The following is a 17778-nucleotide window of genomic DNA, read 5'->3' as shown; positions in this document are numbered from 1 at the left end:
CATCTTCATTTTGTGACACAAAATATGTTTTTACATTTTGTATAAAAATCATTGAGTTATCTTCGAATTCTTCATTTAAAAGTCTAAGGGAATATCTATACATTACAATATTTTTCTACATCTTATTGTTTACATATGAATAACACTTGTATACTGATAATATGACAGTTAAATGCATGACAAGTCTCTTTAAATGAACACCAAAGGGTAACACCAACCACCCAAAATATAATGCATGGGAGACACCTATAATCATCCTGATTTTTACATTGTTTTTACATATACTTCAATATCTGTATATGGTTTGAACATGTGGCACTAACTTCTTCAGCTTTGATCTCAACCCCAACTCATTAAATTGAGAATTGTGGCAAATATATTCTAGAGAAAGGATGGGAAATTTGATTACTATATACTCTCAAATATATGGGCGTGTGTGTGTGTGTCACATAGCTTAGTGAGGATGTTACTCTTCTATTAAGGCTAACGTTTTAACTACTTCTAAAATACAAAGATAAAGAATAATTCTCTGGTGCCTCACCTTTGACCATGTTCCCTGGAGGGGGAGACCTGGTGGCACTCAGAGGAAGGACAGCAGGTTACCAAGAAGAGACTTGATACCCTATGAACATATACAGGGGGAGGTAATCCCCCTCAGGAACAGTCATAGGGGAGGGCAATAAAGGGGAAAATGGGAGGGAGGGAAGAATGGGAGGATACAAGGGATGGGATAACCATTGAGATGTAACAAGAATAAATTAATAAAGGAGAAAAATAAAAATAAAATAAAAAATTAAAAAATTTTAAAAAATTAAAAATAAAAAAGAATAAGCAAAAAGGCCTGTCTCTATAAACGTACAGACAGAAAGGCATGCGCGTGTGCTCACAAACATATCTATTTCTAACTAGGTCTTTCCAGACTCAACTTTAAAAAAAAATCAAAAAGAATCCTAGAACAATATATTACAAGTTGATCGTATTTTATATAAAACTCATCTTTCCTATAAAACGCTTGGTGCTGATGAGAATGTCCATCATCAAAAAACTAAATGCCCCATGGGGTACGCAAGATGCTAACAAAATCCTCATCATCTGCTATCCCCACACTCAGGCCTTCATAGTAATCTTCAAACTCGCCATATGAAACTTCGTCAGACTTGCTGCAGGTGTCTTTTAATGTCTCTAAAAAAGACGATTTGATTTCCTCCTCTGTTGAATGCCCTGCGGAAAGAAGACTAACAGTGAAATATTTTCCGTAAAAGTTCAGCAAAATGACAGATGCTGATAAAGGGGTACTTATTCATCTTATGAAATAATTTCAGAAATTTAAAATTGCGTGCCAAACTTCCCTCCAATTTATTTAGGCATTAACCAGAATTAATTTGTCTCACATCTGCCTCTTGATCACTGTTCCTCTCTTTCCCTCATATATTGATTTATTCTCAAGCTTTTAGGACAGAACATAGGAAAAAAATTAATAGTGAAAGGATTCAAGGAGAAAAAGCTACAGAAAGTGGTCAAATAATATCCAAAATAAAATAGACAAAAGTATGTATTAACAAAGTAAAAAAATGGCAGTGGATCATCCATGACCTTTAAAATGAACTTTTAAAATATTTTTAAGTCAAGGCACTAGAAAGATGTTTCAGCAATCAAGAGTATTTTCTGCTCTTCCAGCAGACCCGCCCCCAGCAGACCCGCCCCCAGCAGACCCGCCCCCAGCAGACCCGCCCCCAGCAGACCCGCCCCCAGCAGACCCGCCCCCAGCAGACCCGCCCCCAGCAGACCCGCCCCCAGCATCCACATTTCATGGCTCACAGCGGCCTGTAACTCCAGCTCCCGGGGAGGAAATGGCTCTCAAGCTATTGACGCAAACAAAATTTATTTCCTTCCTTTCAGCTGATGCTTTGGTGTAATTTAAAGAAGATGCTTTTATTAATGAGCATGGTAGAAATCAAAAGCATTTGACATGTGATAGTTACCTGAAATCACACGTGGATGCTTCTTCGCACAGTAACACTTTCTTATGTCTATAACAGACACCATGCCAGTTTTGTTGAAATCCAATTTCATGAAGGCCTAAAGAAAGACAGTGTTTCTTTCTGTGAAATCATTGGGCATGAGAAGCTATTTTGCAGTCAATTATTTACAAACTATAAATAAGACATTTTGAAGGTGCTAAATAGGTGCTTGAAAAAGCCTCATATACACAGGAGGAAAGAGAATAAAACAAACACTAGGAAACCCTCATTCAAGCGTCTCATGTGTTCACTGTCTGGCATCCTGACCTGCAGAAAGTGATCCGTCCCCACTGCCCTGCCTTGGATTTGCTGGGAACTGAAGAGTCAGTTCAAAGCCCTTGGTTACTTTCGTGACATTGGCAAATAAACAAAATGAAGAGCTGCGAAGTTGTTTTCAGGTTGTATTGTTGTTGTTTTGTTGCTATTTTGTGGTTATGGTTGTTGTTTTAGATCAAAAAGTGAACCTGCAAACTCCCTATCACTAGCATCAATGAACAGATGAAATGCTTATGTCTTAAAATGTAACACGATTCCTTATTGGCTCCCTTACTGTTCTCCCAACTCAGTGCAATTTGCCTATCAGAAATACTAAGCAAGGAAGACACACAGACTCACCAGCCTATCCAGAGTGTGTGGAGCCTCTGCTTGCCAGCAATCAAAACCAGAAGCATCTTTGTTTATTCACAATATTTAACTCACAGCAATTTTGACCTGCTCTGGATTCAGTTGTGCCCCAATTATTCTGCTGAATGCTAATACTTGGTGTCCCAGGATAGGACTGCATGTGGAGGTGGGCTCCTTAAGGAAGTTACTAAGAAAAAGCAGTCAGCAGGGTAGGCCCCAGTCCTGGGTGACTAGTATTGTTTTTAAAAGGACAACACAATGCACAAAGGGATAGGCACAGGCTAACAGGGAAAGAGCCACCTGCACAGCACAGAGAGAGGCCTCAGAGGAAACCACATATGCCCACCCTTCCTGGGCCTCTATTCTACAAATTATTAAAAAAAAATTTTTTTTGATAGGTCAGTCTGTGAATTTAACTCTTTTTCCACTTCTTTGTTTTGTTCCTTCCTTCACTTCTTCCTTTCTTATATTCTTTTTGTTTTATTTTATTTTATTTGTCACCTTGGTCCTTTATTCTAAGTACCAAGATCTGTGCATTAGACAATAATTCAATTGCTACTCCGATACCCAAACTCTCCATCATGGCATGTAAAGAACAATTAAGTGCAAAGCTATAGATGGGTGATAAGTTTGCTTTACTTAAGGTTTCTAATGCATCTCTTGGTCAGTAATGGTAAAGAGCTGTAATTTTTTTTCCACCTGAGACTTACACCAGTTATAATTACTTATCCTGCTCTACATAGAATAGCTCTTATAAATATGAGATACATATGCATATTGTATTAAATACATACTCAAAAGAAAATATATACCACTCAAAATTATACTCTAAACATGTCTAGTAGAACTGAATTAATCTCTATTATTATTTTTAAAAATTAGGGATCTGTGTGTACATGATGTGTGTATGTATGTATAACGTATGCGCACGTGTGTGAGTGTGTGCAGCACAAACATTCGAGGTGTCAGTCCTCACATCTCACCTTGTTTGAGACGAGGTCTCTTTGTTCTTAGCTAATGCACATCCGGGCTAGTGAACTGTGATGTGCACAGAGTCCGTTATCCGTGCCCCTCACCCTGCCATAAGAGCACCGGGATTACAGGCATGTGTTACCAAGTCTGGGTTTACATGGAAACTGAGAGTTGGAACTCAGGTTCTTACACTTGTGTGAGAACCATTTTACCCAGTGATTCATCTCTCCAGCCCCAGGACTCTAACTCCAACTTAATATAACCTTTGTTGTCTTCGTTTTAGCAATGAGCATGCATATCATAAGAAGCACGGAAAGACATATTAGTCATCATCTTAAAAGAATGCATGTTGGGAACTGACACTGGGGTGGATGTGATGCTAAGAATGAAGTAATCACTTGCCATCTTCCCACTAGCTCTGTGGGACAGCAAATGAAGCTGAGGACTCCACACAACTATATAGCTAGATATCTAGTAATTTACAACAGCTAATAATTTATAAAGATACTTCAATTTGGAGTTTCGTTTTCTTTAATGCAATCTTTTCTAAGATATATGTCAGATATGTATAGAGGGAGGCAGATGGCAGATAGATGGATAGATAGATAGATAGATAGATAGATAGATAGATAGATAGATAGACTGATTTTGTTTTATTCTGGGGAGATTTGTACAAACCTATAGTAAGTAAGCTTACCAAGCCCAGTGTGCATTACAGCTAAAATGATATAAAATGGTTTAATCAACAACCCACTAAAGGTGCTAAACAAAGAATCTAGCGGTCCAGTAAAAGTAATAGTTTGAGGTCAGTTAACAGTTACCTTGCGAACAAATGATTTCCTGTATTCATTCATCTCACCAAAAATGGCACGTTTGAATTCTCCATAGTCAACCTTGTTCTCGCCGTGGCTGCTGCCTTGCAGAATTAGCCAGGAAGACTCAAAGTCCTAGAAATTCCCACAGGAATTGCCGTTACCTCGTTAAACTATGTGAGTCACAGTATCAGAGTCCTATGCTGTGGCCCTGGACAAGGTGAGCCACTTAGTAAGAAAAATTCAGAAAAGTGCAGATAAACCTAGTAAAACAATAGTGCAAGGAATTCTGGAGTGAGTGCTTAAGTGAAATTCAGGGCCTGTTATGAAGGAGCAATAAATCACAATATATCCTTTATAAAGGTTGTTTGTTTTTTGTTTTCTGAGGAGGAGAAAATACAGAGGATTGAAGCAACTTCCTCTGCATTCCAGGTGACATTCCATCATTGGTCTACATCCAAGGGTCTTATGTTTTTCCTAACTGATTAATAATAGTATAGGTTGGGAGCATAACATGATATCTCAATACACATACATGTCGCAAAAATATCAAGCCAGCCTAAAACCATCTCTATCATTTCTAACATTTAATACTTTGTAGTGAGAATATTTGAAATCAGTCTTAGCTGTTTTCGAACACACAGTGCACTATTCTTGGCTATATTCACCGGGCTGTGCAATATATAAAAAGCCATCCTCTTAACCAAATGGAAATGCATGTCATCTCACCAATCTATCCCTTTCTTTCTATACATTGCAGTTCAATGCCTTTTTATATAAAGTAATAATCGGTGTTGTAGACTCAGTTTTGAACATGTTTCTGCTTGTAACTGTACTCTAACTGTGACGATTTGAACGTCTGGTCAGGTTGCTGATGAGGTTTCTTCTGATCTTGGGAGCATAGAAGTTCTAGATGGCTTCCAACCTATTGGCAAATTTACCCTAAATGGTGTAACTCTAACTAGCCTCCTTCTATCGGCTTGTTCACTGCTGTTTCCAGGTGCTTCTTTGGCTAAGGTGTTATTTAATACACTCTGCTGTTCAATGCTCTTGATAACAAAAGAAACCATAGCTTTTCTTTATTGACGTTCAGATAGGTATACTTTTAATGCTTCTATCAAGATGTTACCTTTAAATGAGAGCATTAGTACCCATCTTGGCAAATAAGCACTCAAAGTTTATTCTTTTCCATTTCCTGGCTTCTTCAAGTAAAACTAATTTTAAAAACAAAGATTCAAATTACCCTGCCTCTCCTCAGCAGTCAGTGATCTATACTGTATCTGCATGTCAAAATGTCTCATACATTACAAAGGAAATGTGTGTGTGTGTGTGTGTGTGTGTGTGTGTGTGTGTGTGTGTGTGTGTGTAGTTGAGTTAAAAGTGGGCCTAAGTTTAACTTTTACAAATCATGGGTATAATAGGCAGGAGACAAGTGTGTTCACTTAAAGAAAACCACACTTAAAAGAACTTCTGAAGGCATTGGATAAGTATTTTCAAGAATTAAGTAATGCAATGTATGTGGCAAAAAAAATCCATATGATTGTGTCTACATATGGTTCAGAACAGGAACTAACGCGGTTGGGATTTTAACTTTATTGACAGTATTTCTCTATAAACTTGGATTTTTGTGGAGCATATCACCATTTATTTCAAATCAGATGGAATGACTATGTCTTTTCACAAACATGTTCTATATCCACAATGAGACCCAGGCTGGTGATTCTGATATTTTATTCTCGTGTCTCCTTGCATGTACTTATGCTTGTGTGGGCATATATATTACATGGGTGGTATAAAGAGAAGCAAAACACAAACATTAATTGAAATATATGAGATGTCTAGACATATATATCAAAGGCAGAATACTTACTTTACATGTATGAGACCCTGGGACCAATTCCAAGCACCATAAAAATTAATTAATAAATTAAGTTTATGATAAAATACATAAGAAAGGATGAAGCTTACATCCTTGTGTTATCTTTCTAAGTAATTATGATCATTTGAATGAGAATAGTCCCCATAGGTATATATTTCAGTGCTTGGTCCCAGTTGGTGGAGCTGTTTGGGACAGATTATGAAATGTAGCCTTGTTGGAGTGGGTGTGTCACTAGGGTTGGGCTCTGAAGTTTCAAAAGGCCATGCCCTTCGCAGTTAGCTCTCACACTCTGCTTTATGGTTGTTGTGTCAACGTATAGGATCTCTGTTTTGGGGTGACATTCCTGCATGCCTGCTGTCATACTCCATACCATGGTGGCCCTGGTCTCTAACCCCCTGGGGAACTAAGACCCTCCCGTTTCAATGCTCTTGTTTATAAATTGCCTTGGCCATGAAGTTTTGTCACAGCACTAGAAAAGTAACTAAAACAGAAATCTTAGATAATTAGTCCTATTCGTAAGTTAATAAACATTCTGTAAACAAACGCACAGCACTGAAAAAAATACAATACTGTCCCACACTTCAGGGTCTAGATTATCTGGACACCAGCCCTCTATCTGTTGCGGGCTATTTGTTTATTTAACAATATATAGCATGGCATTCGAATTTCCTGTTGTGCTTTTCTTTTGTTCATCTATGAAAGAGAGATGTGAAGGTGCATGGCCCCTGGTCTGTTCTCACTAGACAGGCCACAGCACAGCAAAGGAAAAGTATGTCCCAACCGTGAAATGCAATGTCACATTGACACGGAATTTTACAGCTGATAAAGCAAATTCCCCTGAAATTTTTTATTTGAGCGCCCATGCCACCCCAAATATAGCAATCGTATCAGAATTGCTTGTGCAGAACCTATCAATAAGAAAAGTCAAAGCATGTGTATATGATCACACAGCTAAGTGGTTACACTATTACATGGACCTAAATTTTAGAAACATATTATATCATATGACAAGTCTTTTTTTTTTTTCAGCAAAAGAGAAAAGTGAAAAAGAATGCTGTATGTGATGCACGTGATCTAAGTCACCTGTGTGCATTTAGCATACAAGGCTTTCATGAACCAGGCTTAGCCCCACCCCCACCCCTCCTATCTACTTTCTCAAGCTATGCGCTATTGGTTCCACGTTTGCTATGCCAGTTTCAGTTCAAGGAGCTAAGGAAAGAGGAGGAAACAGAGCCACCCTGGTCCCCATCTGGATAGGACTTGCCATTTTACTCACAGGCAGAGACAAAGTGCTGTGACAAAAATAAACTGCAAGTTGATATATAAAGGGTCAGTGATCAGATGGCAGAGCTCCTCTGCAAAGAAAGCTGTGGCATAGACGGGGGGGGGGGGGGGGGCGGGAAGCGTCTAGAACATACAGATCTAGTGCGGGATCCTCCACATTAGAGTGGGGGATGTACAGAAATTGAGTCCCTGCGGCTTTGGGAAGAGCCACAGTACGTGCCTGCCGCGCGTTTCTCCTTTCCACAAAATGAGCGTTGTCTGAGCCACGCCCCCACCCACGCTACCCCACCTGCCGTCTTCATGGACCATCCAGTGTGTGATGCTGTTCCTCTCTGCCCTTGCCCAGTTAGTTCTTCCTCATTATTCAAAGCCCAGCCTGAATGCATCCTCCTCAGGGAAGCTGGCCATGGTCCTCCCTCTCCTTCCTGACGCTTGGCTTGGCACTGGGTTCCACCATACATGTCCCAATGCACTCTTCATTGGATGCATGTATTAACTCAGTGACTTTCTTCAATTTTAAAGATTATGAGAGTGGGGAGTATGTCATCTCAGAGTTTAGTGCATGCCTGGATATTAGACACTTCATGGATATATGATAAAGGAATAAATGTCAAATTTTTTTTAAAAATCAATGGGACCTGTTCCCTGGTGGCTTTAATGCTGATTGAAGGGCATTAAAAAATAAAATTTCATTAGAAAAGTGAGCAAGGCCATGTGAGAATACACCCACAGCAGAAAACGGCATGGGATACGTACCTGTTCAGACACTTCTAAGTGAAAGGTTCTCAGAACTTGCTGAAAGTCTGCCTTTTCTAAAAGCCCGTTCCCTTCCTTGTCCAGTTGTTGAAAATATTTTCCCAATCCAGTCAAAACACGAACACCTCTCTTGTGTAGTTGCTCTCTTAGTTTATCTGTTTAATAAAAAGAGACATGGGGGCTAATTGCCTCGGTGCGCGAAGCATCAAAGTGCAGTTGCTTCTCTTTTGAGAAAATAAGTTTATAATCATGGAAATAAGAGATGTGAGTAGTCAATGAAAACACGCATTCAACTGGCAAAAGACTTGGGAAGTAGAACGTTTTTGATAAAAGCAATGTCAGCCACAACTGTGTCTTTCCTAATATGTCAGAACTACAGCACCACTGTGTGGTGAAAGCGCTGCATTTTACATACAGGGAAATAATGTTCCTCTGAATGTTACGAATAAAATCTTACTGTCTCTTGTCCAGACCTCTCGTCTATCTACGCCATCTTCACTCTCTCTCTTATTTCTTTACTTGCACTAGCTGCATTACAAAATTGATGCCAGGCAAATCATACACGCATGCAAAAAAATATATATCAGTTCAACATGTTTTAAGTAGTTTAAATTCTTAGCGGTTACATACTCTGGCTCCTAAATGCTCCTTGTTGCACAAGTATTTCAGTTAATGTTGTCTGCACCATATTACAATGAATATATTAGAAAAAGAATATAAATACTAGCTTCAGTAGTGACAAAATCATGTTGGCTATGACAGAACAGGAAGAAGAAAAAAGATCTACTGACAAGGGCAACACCAGTCTTATCTAACCATCAAGTCAGCTTCTCTTAATGCAAATGTCTTATTCTGAATAATATCTCAGGGTTCATCAAAGATCTAGAAGTATATATTGACTTCTGCAATGAAATGTCTTATACCTTTCTCCCTTCTAGACTAAGAAACCTCTTCTAGACTAAAGAATTGTTTGTTACAGCTGATAGACTGCACCGATTATAGATGAAATTTGTAAAAATGTTTTAGTCTTCTAAGGCTACCTACATCTCCTTTGTTCCCTCTGGCTTCCCAGGGGAAGTTAAAGAGGCATTAACCTCAATGAGAGGTAAAGAAAGAATGGCAAAGGATCTCCACAAAGGTGCGTGTCTACTGAACAGCAGGATCTGGTCAAAGACATCAAAACACAGTCAACAGAACCTGAACTGGAGACATATCAGCCAGGCACTAAGCCAGGAGTCCCTTCAGGACATCATCTGAGGAAGAAAACAAATATATGGTGGTTCATGCCCGTAATCCTAGACTCTGGAGATGTAGGTAAGAGGATTGCCCTGAGTTCCAGGCCAGCCAGGTCTGCAAAGTGAGCAGGGATTCACCTGAGCTACAGTGTGAGCCTTCATGTGAAAAAAAAAAAAAAAAAAAAAAAATATATATATATATATATATATATATATATATATATATATATATATATATATATAGTGTGTGTGTGTGTATGTGTGTGTGTGAACATATTGAGAGCTGTAGATATGGTATACAGATATATAGCGATCATGGCCCATAGAGTTGGGTCAGTGGGGAAAGGCACCTGCCACCAACCCTGATGCCCTGAGTTTGAGTTGCAGGAAATAACTGACTCCTGCAAGTCCTTATCTTACTTCACCCATGTGCTGTATCACACATCCACACACACAAGCACACATATACACACACACAAACACACATGGACAAATCAATTGATAGACTTTACATTTTTTAAATTCAATTTCATATTCTACTTAGCTTAGAATTAAACCCACATTATCTAATATTAAATATCTAAGGTTTCTAAAATTACTGTTAAAATCCACACATTTCTACTTAGTACCACTAATACAGAAAAATCTTGAAAATGGTCTTAAGAATTATTTTATTATTCACGTACACATTTGTGTCTTGAGATTTATTTTATCAATTATTTATGTATATTTTCTGCATGTATGTGGGGGTAAATGATTATGGATACTCATAGAGGCCAAAAAGAGGGCATCAGATGCCCTAGAGGTGGAGACACAGAGGGTTGTGAGCTAACGTGATGTGGGTGTTGTGAACCAAACTCAAGTCCGCTGAAGTAGTGGCAAGCTTTTTTATTTGCTTAGTGATCTCTTAAATCCCCTAAAACATTATATATTTATATATTATGTGTGTATTCTTTAAAAGTTTACAAACCAAAGTCTATAAAACTTGGAAGTATCAAAATACTGCTTTAACTGATGACAAGGAAAATAGTTGAAAACTACGAATAGAATTTGAGAGTGTAGCCGAACACAGCCTACATACCCTGAGTGGCCTGCAGCACCACCCGATCATGGGCCTCCTGACTGGCTGCATCCTCTTCCTCATGTCCCACGGAGTCAGTTCTGCAAGTGAGAATGGACACCCTAGACTGTGCTTCCCCACTCCAGACTCAAAGATGCTCTCACCAGCTGTGGAAGAGTCCACACTAGAGCAATTCCCACCTCTACACACTGCTTTTGATGCCATGGAAAATTAAGTCCAGGGCTATAAAAGAGCCACAATCTTTGAAGTATTAATTATCATAACTGCTTTAATGTTTTTAGATACTTAGCTATAACTGTTAAATTTAAAAGCAGCTTTAGCTTGCAAAGTATAAGCTGTAAAAATGCTTCTAAAGAACTGAAGATGCACTAATAAATAGGTGTTCTCACAGCTAGAGTGTAGACTACGTTCCCTAATACACATACATCAATTATTACCATTTTAGTAACATTTAGTGTTGAGAAACATCCAACAAGAAGAATGTGTATTTCTATTATTTAAAAAAGTCTTAATATAATTTTTATTCATAGCATTTTTTCACTACATAGTCAACCAATAAATAGCATGGCGATGGGGTCCATGGCTTTTTGTGTTATAAATGATATCAGACCAACAGCATAATAAACAGTTATATACTGGACTGATAAACTATCTGTTAAGGCCCCACTTTAATATCATTTAATAAAAATAAAAGGAAAAAATAATAGATTATGTCTATTATAAAATAGAACAATTTTAAATTGACAAAACTGTTCCAAAACATGAAGTGAGTTTGATTATAGTACAGAACATAAAGTAGATAGATATATGCAGCTATTACTTACAAAATATAAACCTTCTAAAGTGTGAAACGCTTTGTGCTAGAAACTCTTTTTGAGAAACAAACTATAGTGCCATCACTGATTTTCAAAATGACATATGCATTTGACTTACTTCAGAGAATCCAAAGTTAGTTGATCAATATTTGTAATTCGAAGTCTAAGTAATGTATTTTCTTTTATGCTCTTTGGGAGGCTCGGATGATCACAGCTCAAAAATGTCAAAGTTGCACCCTAAGGAAACGAACAGGCAAATGTTCTAAAACGGGAAGGCATGCAGAAATAAAATGCAACTCGTTCTGATTGAAGACACTTAGCTTTTATTATAGTTGCCTTGAGACATTTTAGTAGTGACCAAAATGTAGTATAGTTGAGGAATATTTAGGAACTATATCTAGCTTATTCTATTTTTTAAAATGAACTAATTTCCCCCCCCCTCAAAAAACTAACACAGTATACTTCTATATGTGGCCAGGCGGTGGTGGCGCACACCTTTAATCCCTGCACTTGGGAGGCGGAGGCAGGTGGACCTCCATGAGTTCGAGGCCAGCCTGGACAGCAGAGCTGGTTCCAGGACAGCCAGAGCTGCTACACAGAGAAACCCTGTCTTGGGAGAAAAAGAAAAACAATAGTCCATTAGATAAAAGAGAATTCACATACTAGGTAAGAACCACAGAAATTATAGCATGAGCTCCACCGAATGTGTGTGATCTCTGCGCGAGGTCAGCAGGACACAATGCAAATCGCCTGGTAAAGGAGTCTCAGTGTGGCACTGTCCAGTGAGCATGACGCGGGGTTGGGGTGGGCTGCTGGTTTTATAACATTGAGATGGGAAGACACATGCCCTGTGGGTGGCATGAGTCCCTGGACAGGGCATCCTGGGATGTCTAACCGTGGAGAAAGCAAGCTGAGCCCCAGTGTGTGTACATTATTACTTCATTGCTCTCTGCTGTTGGCTGTGGATGTGACGTAGCAGGTCGCTTCAGGTTCCTGCCCCCTTGACTTCCCTGTGAAGATGACTGTACCTGCAGTTGTGAGCCAGATAAACCTTCCCCCACCCCCTTTTTATCACAGCAACAGAACAAAATAATAATAACAACAACAACAATAATAATAATAACAACAAGCTCTTGGTTCAAAGAAAGATGACATGTAGACTGGGAAATTATGGTAGATTGATCAGTCTTTCATGTGGTCTGTTGATGGAAGACATCGTGAGACTACAAAACCAAATTTTAGCGTGGTTCGAGCACCAAAGTTTCAATGACAAAATTCTTACCAAATTCTTAATACAAACCAGAGAATTACTATTCTAATTTCAGAATTGCTCACATACATGTGACCAATGTATGGAGAAATGCAAGCTCAGTAAAAGAGGCTTCGTTCTTCCTCTAGAGCCTAAGGGTGACCCCTCCCCTTTCTTCTTGGAATAGTTTAGAAAAGCAGTAACTGTGATGTAGGCACCTTCTTGTCCCTTTGAGATGGATATAAATTCTTTTGAAAACTAGATATCAATTTCTAGCTTTATGGCCAAGTACTCTGTGAAAGGTAAACGTCAAGGGAGAGGCAGCACTCAACAAATTCTGCATGTATAAACCTACTGAGATAAATTTTCAAAATGTATATTGTAAACACAGATTATCACATGTATGCATGATGCCGGCCTCCCTCCCTCCCTTCCTGCCTCTTTACTTCTCTTTCTCCTTTCTCTCTTCCTCACTATCCTGAGATATAGAAGGAAGTGAATCCCGCATTTGGTTCAGTGTAGGGGGAGAAGTCAGGGCACATCTGCAACTGCGCTGAGCTGTAACAGCAGCAGCTCTGAACTTGTAGTAACAACTGTCATCTTCGACAGGCAGTAAGCACAACAGCCGAAGACGCTCCAGTCCTTGAATTGCACAAAAGGAGTCTGGGCTGTGACTTTCTCTAGACGCCAAGAGACAAATATGAATGTCATGGGCATGGAGCATTTAGCCCAAGATTAAGGTGTTTAGCGTTTCCGCCTCCTTTGCCCTTTCCCGCCTTGGCCATCACACCTTAGCGGCTGCATCTCCCAAGGATTTGTTTTCTAACTACCTTTGTAGCCATTGCCCCTTGCTTGTCAGGGTGAGGTGAGTTTTCTCCTAGATTAATGTCCATTCAATCCACGCCTTAGGTGCCTGGTCTTCAGACCATTTCATATGCTGACGTCAGAGAGACATTTCTAAGTTACAAATCTGTTCATGTAGCCTTCTCCATTGCTTTTTTATTTAGTTGGGGAAGAGTATAGGTGTTTGTGTGTGGAAGCACAACATATTGACTGTCCACCTTATTTTTTTTTTCAATGAGACCTGGTCCCTCTTTGGTCCAGAACTCACCAAGCAGACTAAGCTGTGTACAGCCAGTAAGCCAAAGATTGACCTGTCACTGTCATGCCAGCGCTGGGATCACAAGTGTGTGCTGCTGAGTTTTTACATGGGTTCTGACCTTTGATCCCAGGTCCTCCTGCTTGCAAGATTAAACATTGCCAGCCGAGTTATCTCTGCAGCCCAATCTACTTCTCTTTTACACTCCCTTCATGTCTATGTCCTGACCAGGTTGGCCTACTCTCGCTGCTCCAGCTAAAGTGCGTCCTTTCTTGCCTTTGCCCCTTACACGTGCTCTTCTCCGCCTCCAAGCCTGTCCTGGACCCTCCCCTCATCCTTAGCTAAGCTCACGTGTCACTTTCTCCAGGAATCCTACAGCCCGAAGAACGGGGCACACTGTCCAGTGCGGCTCCTACCTAACTGAAGTCCACTATGCTCCAAGAGCCACAAAGCAAAGGACGGTTCTAACTCACTCGGCATTCTGTGTTTAGAATGTGAAGATACACAAGTGTTACATGCATGATTGGTACAGAGAATGTTTCCACGTGCGAATTAGTGATTTAAAAATTCAGGACACTGGGGAGAGTCACAAAAGACAGGCTATCATAGTCACAGCTCTAGAGGACAGTGGCACTCTACCCGGAAAAGTCAAGGACCTCCTTAGGTGGAGCATTGCTCTCAGTGCCCCTGATGTAGCCGCTTATCTAGAGCAGAGAGCTACAAAAGTACCTGGAGACAAGATCTCTTGACAACAGTCTCCACTTTAAAAAGTGTGTGTTGGCCAGGCATGGTGGCGCGCGCCTTTAATCCCAGCACTTGGGAGGCAGAGGCAGGCAGATTGCTGTGAGTTCAAGGCCAGCCTGGTCTACAAAGTAAGTCCAGGACAGCCAAGGCTACACAGAGAAATCCTGTCTTGAAAAAAAAGTGTGTGTGTGTGTTTATGGAAAATAAATACTGTGATTAAGATTCAAATGATTAGGATTTATCAACCATTCACACAAATGTCTCTGATCAGGAAAATAAACTGGACCCATGGCCCTTACACCACACTAGAGATATGCACATAGCACATCACATGGCATTTAAGTGCCATCACACACACACAGTTACAATATAGTGTCAGCACACACATACACACACACACTTACAGTATAGTGTCAACACACACACTGATAGTACAGTGCCAGCACACACACACACTTATAGTATAGTGCCAGCACACACACACACACACACACACACACACACACACACACTTATAGTACAGTGCCAACACATACACAAGCATACACACACACATACAGTATAGTACCAGCACACACATACTTACAGTATAATACCAACACACACACAGACACAGTATAGTGCCAGCACACACACATGCACATACACACACACTTACAGTATAGTGCCAGCACATACATACACATACACACAGATATAGTATAGTGCCAGCACACACACAATATATAGTACCAACACGCGCACACACACACACACTTACAATATAGAAGTCACCAAGCTGGTATTGCTTTCCTTTTCTTCTTCCACACTGGTGACTATAAATGTCTTTCTTAATAAAAGGAAGCACATTTGTCCTAGAAGTTAAACAACAAAGATGAAATCACTCAGTTCCTCCTAAAAGCAACTCTCTGGCATTCTGACAGTATCTGAGCATACCTGTTTTTCCCAAATGTTCGATAGTCATACACAGTTAGGGACTGATCGTGGGTAAAGAAGAAGCCAACCAGCTCCCTGCAAGCATCACGCCCATTTCTAGAAAAGCAAGAGGATGCTGATGATTTTTAAATGCGGAGAATTTTTAGCTGAGTAATAAACTAAGACCATACCTCTCCAGTGGCAATAACTTAACTCCTTTGAATGTGTGGCAGTGAATGGGGGGAGGGGCTGTCAGGCAGATTCAGGGGAAAGAATCCCCAACTGAGTTAGGTTTGGATAAGGAAGACATAAGCTTAACAGTAGAGAGCATCCAGCTTTGTCACAGCACAGAGACTTAAGATAAACCAAAGGCCTTTAAAATGCTGAGCTTACAAAGTTTACAAAATTGAGGTAAAACAGTTTAAAGTTATCTTCCTAGTCATTGGCTCTATCAGTAATCTGCTAACTCAAACTATTAAAACCAAATTAACCATAAGACATAAAGATGAACTTCTAAATAAATTAGAAACTCTATTAGTAATACACAAATTCATCCACTCTTTCCAAAAGACTTTTAAGATTGATTTTTTAAGATACTCAGTTAAATTATTTGTCCTACATTGTCCTATTTTCTATAACAATAATAGCTATTACTTATAACCCAAAATTTCACATTTTCAGTGTTGGTATGAATTTATCTAGTCTTGACATTTCTAAGAAAGAAAATAATATATTATTATCATCACAGAAGTAAAAAAAATTAAATAAAATGACAGTTACCTTGATAAGACCCTCCCATCAAATTCTACCTTCCGAGAAAGGTCATTCTCTGTTAATGTGGAGTTGGTTCTTATCCTGTCAAAATACATTTTGTAAGTAATTGTTTCAGAGAAATTGCAATTGACATAAATGACAAGTGCACCAAAGGGCTATGACAATATTTTGAAATGGCACAGATTAAAGATGGAAATTAAAATTCAGATCATGAATATATAAGGACACAAAAGACATAGTACCCTGAGCCACAGTCTGTACTACAAAAGCCCTTTGTCCCTGCACCTATAGGGACAAGGTGCCATAGAGGTGCATTCTGAGCAGAGCACATCAGCATGTGACAGAGCTGCCTGAGAAGACTTGCCTTCTCCTATTTCCTGTCTTTCCCTTTTCTACTGTACACTTTCTATATAGTTTAAGATGGCATGTGCTGGGGTTGCAGAGCTGAGCCTGCACATCAGCTCAAAGGCCCCTCCTTACCCAGTTCTTTTGCTTTTCTCCAGAATAGCCCTTGGTTTCTTGGTGCTTGCCATGATGACCAACAAAAGCACGTTTGCCAATAATCTCACAGGAAAGATTCTTGTCCTGATGTGAAGGGAGGGTGGGCAGTTTCCTACCTATGAACGTTAAGGGGATTATGGTGACAGAAGCTGCTACAGCCCAGTGCATCACTGAGCCTTAGGACCAAAAGCAACATATGCCTACTGCCAATCAACCAGTTACACAGGAGAACAAATCCTAATATGTTGATTCCTGTTAGTCAGGCGTCCCATCACAGACAGCTGATGCTGTTCCTTACTGAAACAATGGTGGAAAGGAATGCTGGATGAATGAACCAAGCTCAAGCTCTGGGATATATCTAATATACATATATAATATATCATATATATTATATATGTATACCTTCATAGTCTATAGAGAGCACTGCTGATCTTCTAAATGCTCCTGAAAGTCTTTAAAATATGAAGCAAAGCTCAAATGCACATTCCTTGATACCTTATACTTAATGATGTCCTTTATCTTAAGATATGAGTCAATGAAATATCATTACTGTTCATATGGGTTTATGAAACTATAGGAATAATCAAATGGCAATGGTATCATATGCATGTAGGCAGCAGTTGTTGAAAACAGGTAAAGAGTTTCCTCTGTAATGTCTGGGCTCCATGGAAAGGAAGCTGGAGATAGGAAACAACAGCCTGCTAACCCAACGAGAAGAGCCATAAAGACTTCGTCATCTCAATTCAATGTAATCCACTGGACTAATGCAGCCACTGAACATTCACTATGTTCCTGGAATGACTTTAAATGCTGGGAAAATAGCAGCAGCAATACCAACTATCATTTATTGAGGACTTTGTAGACACTAGTCACTATTAAATCTCTTTAATATGCATGGGTTTGTTTGATGCTTGCAATAAAACTGTGAGGTAAGCACTACTATCCCCATTTAATAAATACATTTATCATGGAAGACATGATAAGTAGCTGCTTGCAGCCATATGAATACATGACAGA

General features: G+C 39.5%; 1 protein-coding gene across 18 annotated transcripts in view; it reads right to left on the bottom strand.

Annotated features, from left to right (window-relative positions):
* Positions 1-433: 433 nt before the first annotated feature.
* The window catches only part of CAPS2 (calcyphosine 2), a 39712-nt gene continuing 22367 nt past the window's right edge, over positions 434-17778 (bottom strand). For all 18 annotated transcript variants that reach the window (XM_084794432.1, XM_084794434.1, XM_084794435.1 and 15 more), the window contains 9 exons: positions 16267-16341; positions 15508-15603; positions 15332-15425; positions 11598-11716; positions 10665-10744; positions 8349-8503; positions 4439-4564; positions 1983-2079; positions 434-1221 (listed from right to left, as the gene is read on the bottom strand). In XM_084794432.1, the coding sequence (XP_084650558.1) occupies positions 1046-1221; positions 1983-2079; positions 4439-4564; positions 8349-8503; positions 10665-10744; positions 11598-11716; positions 15332-15425; positions 15508-15603; positions 16267-16341 (1018 nt within the window). In that variant the 3' untranslated portion in view covers positions 434-1045. The remainder of the gene's footprint in view (positions 1222-1982; positions 2080-4438; positions 4565-8348; positions 8504-10664; positions 10745-11597; positions 11717-15331; positions 15426-15507; positions 15604-16266; positions 16342-17778) is intronic.

This window comes from Acomys minous (genome assembly GCF_964271855.1).
Source record: "Acomys minous genome assembly, chromosome: 9".
Lineage (NCBI taxonomy): Eukaryota > Metazoa > Chordata > Mammalia > Rodentia > Muridae > Acomys > Acomys minous.
Note: the sequence above shows the minus strand (reverse complement) of the source record. Positions and strands in the feature narration are given on the sequence as shown.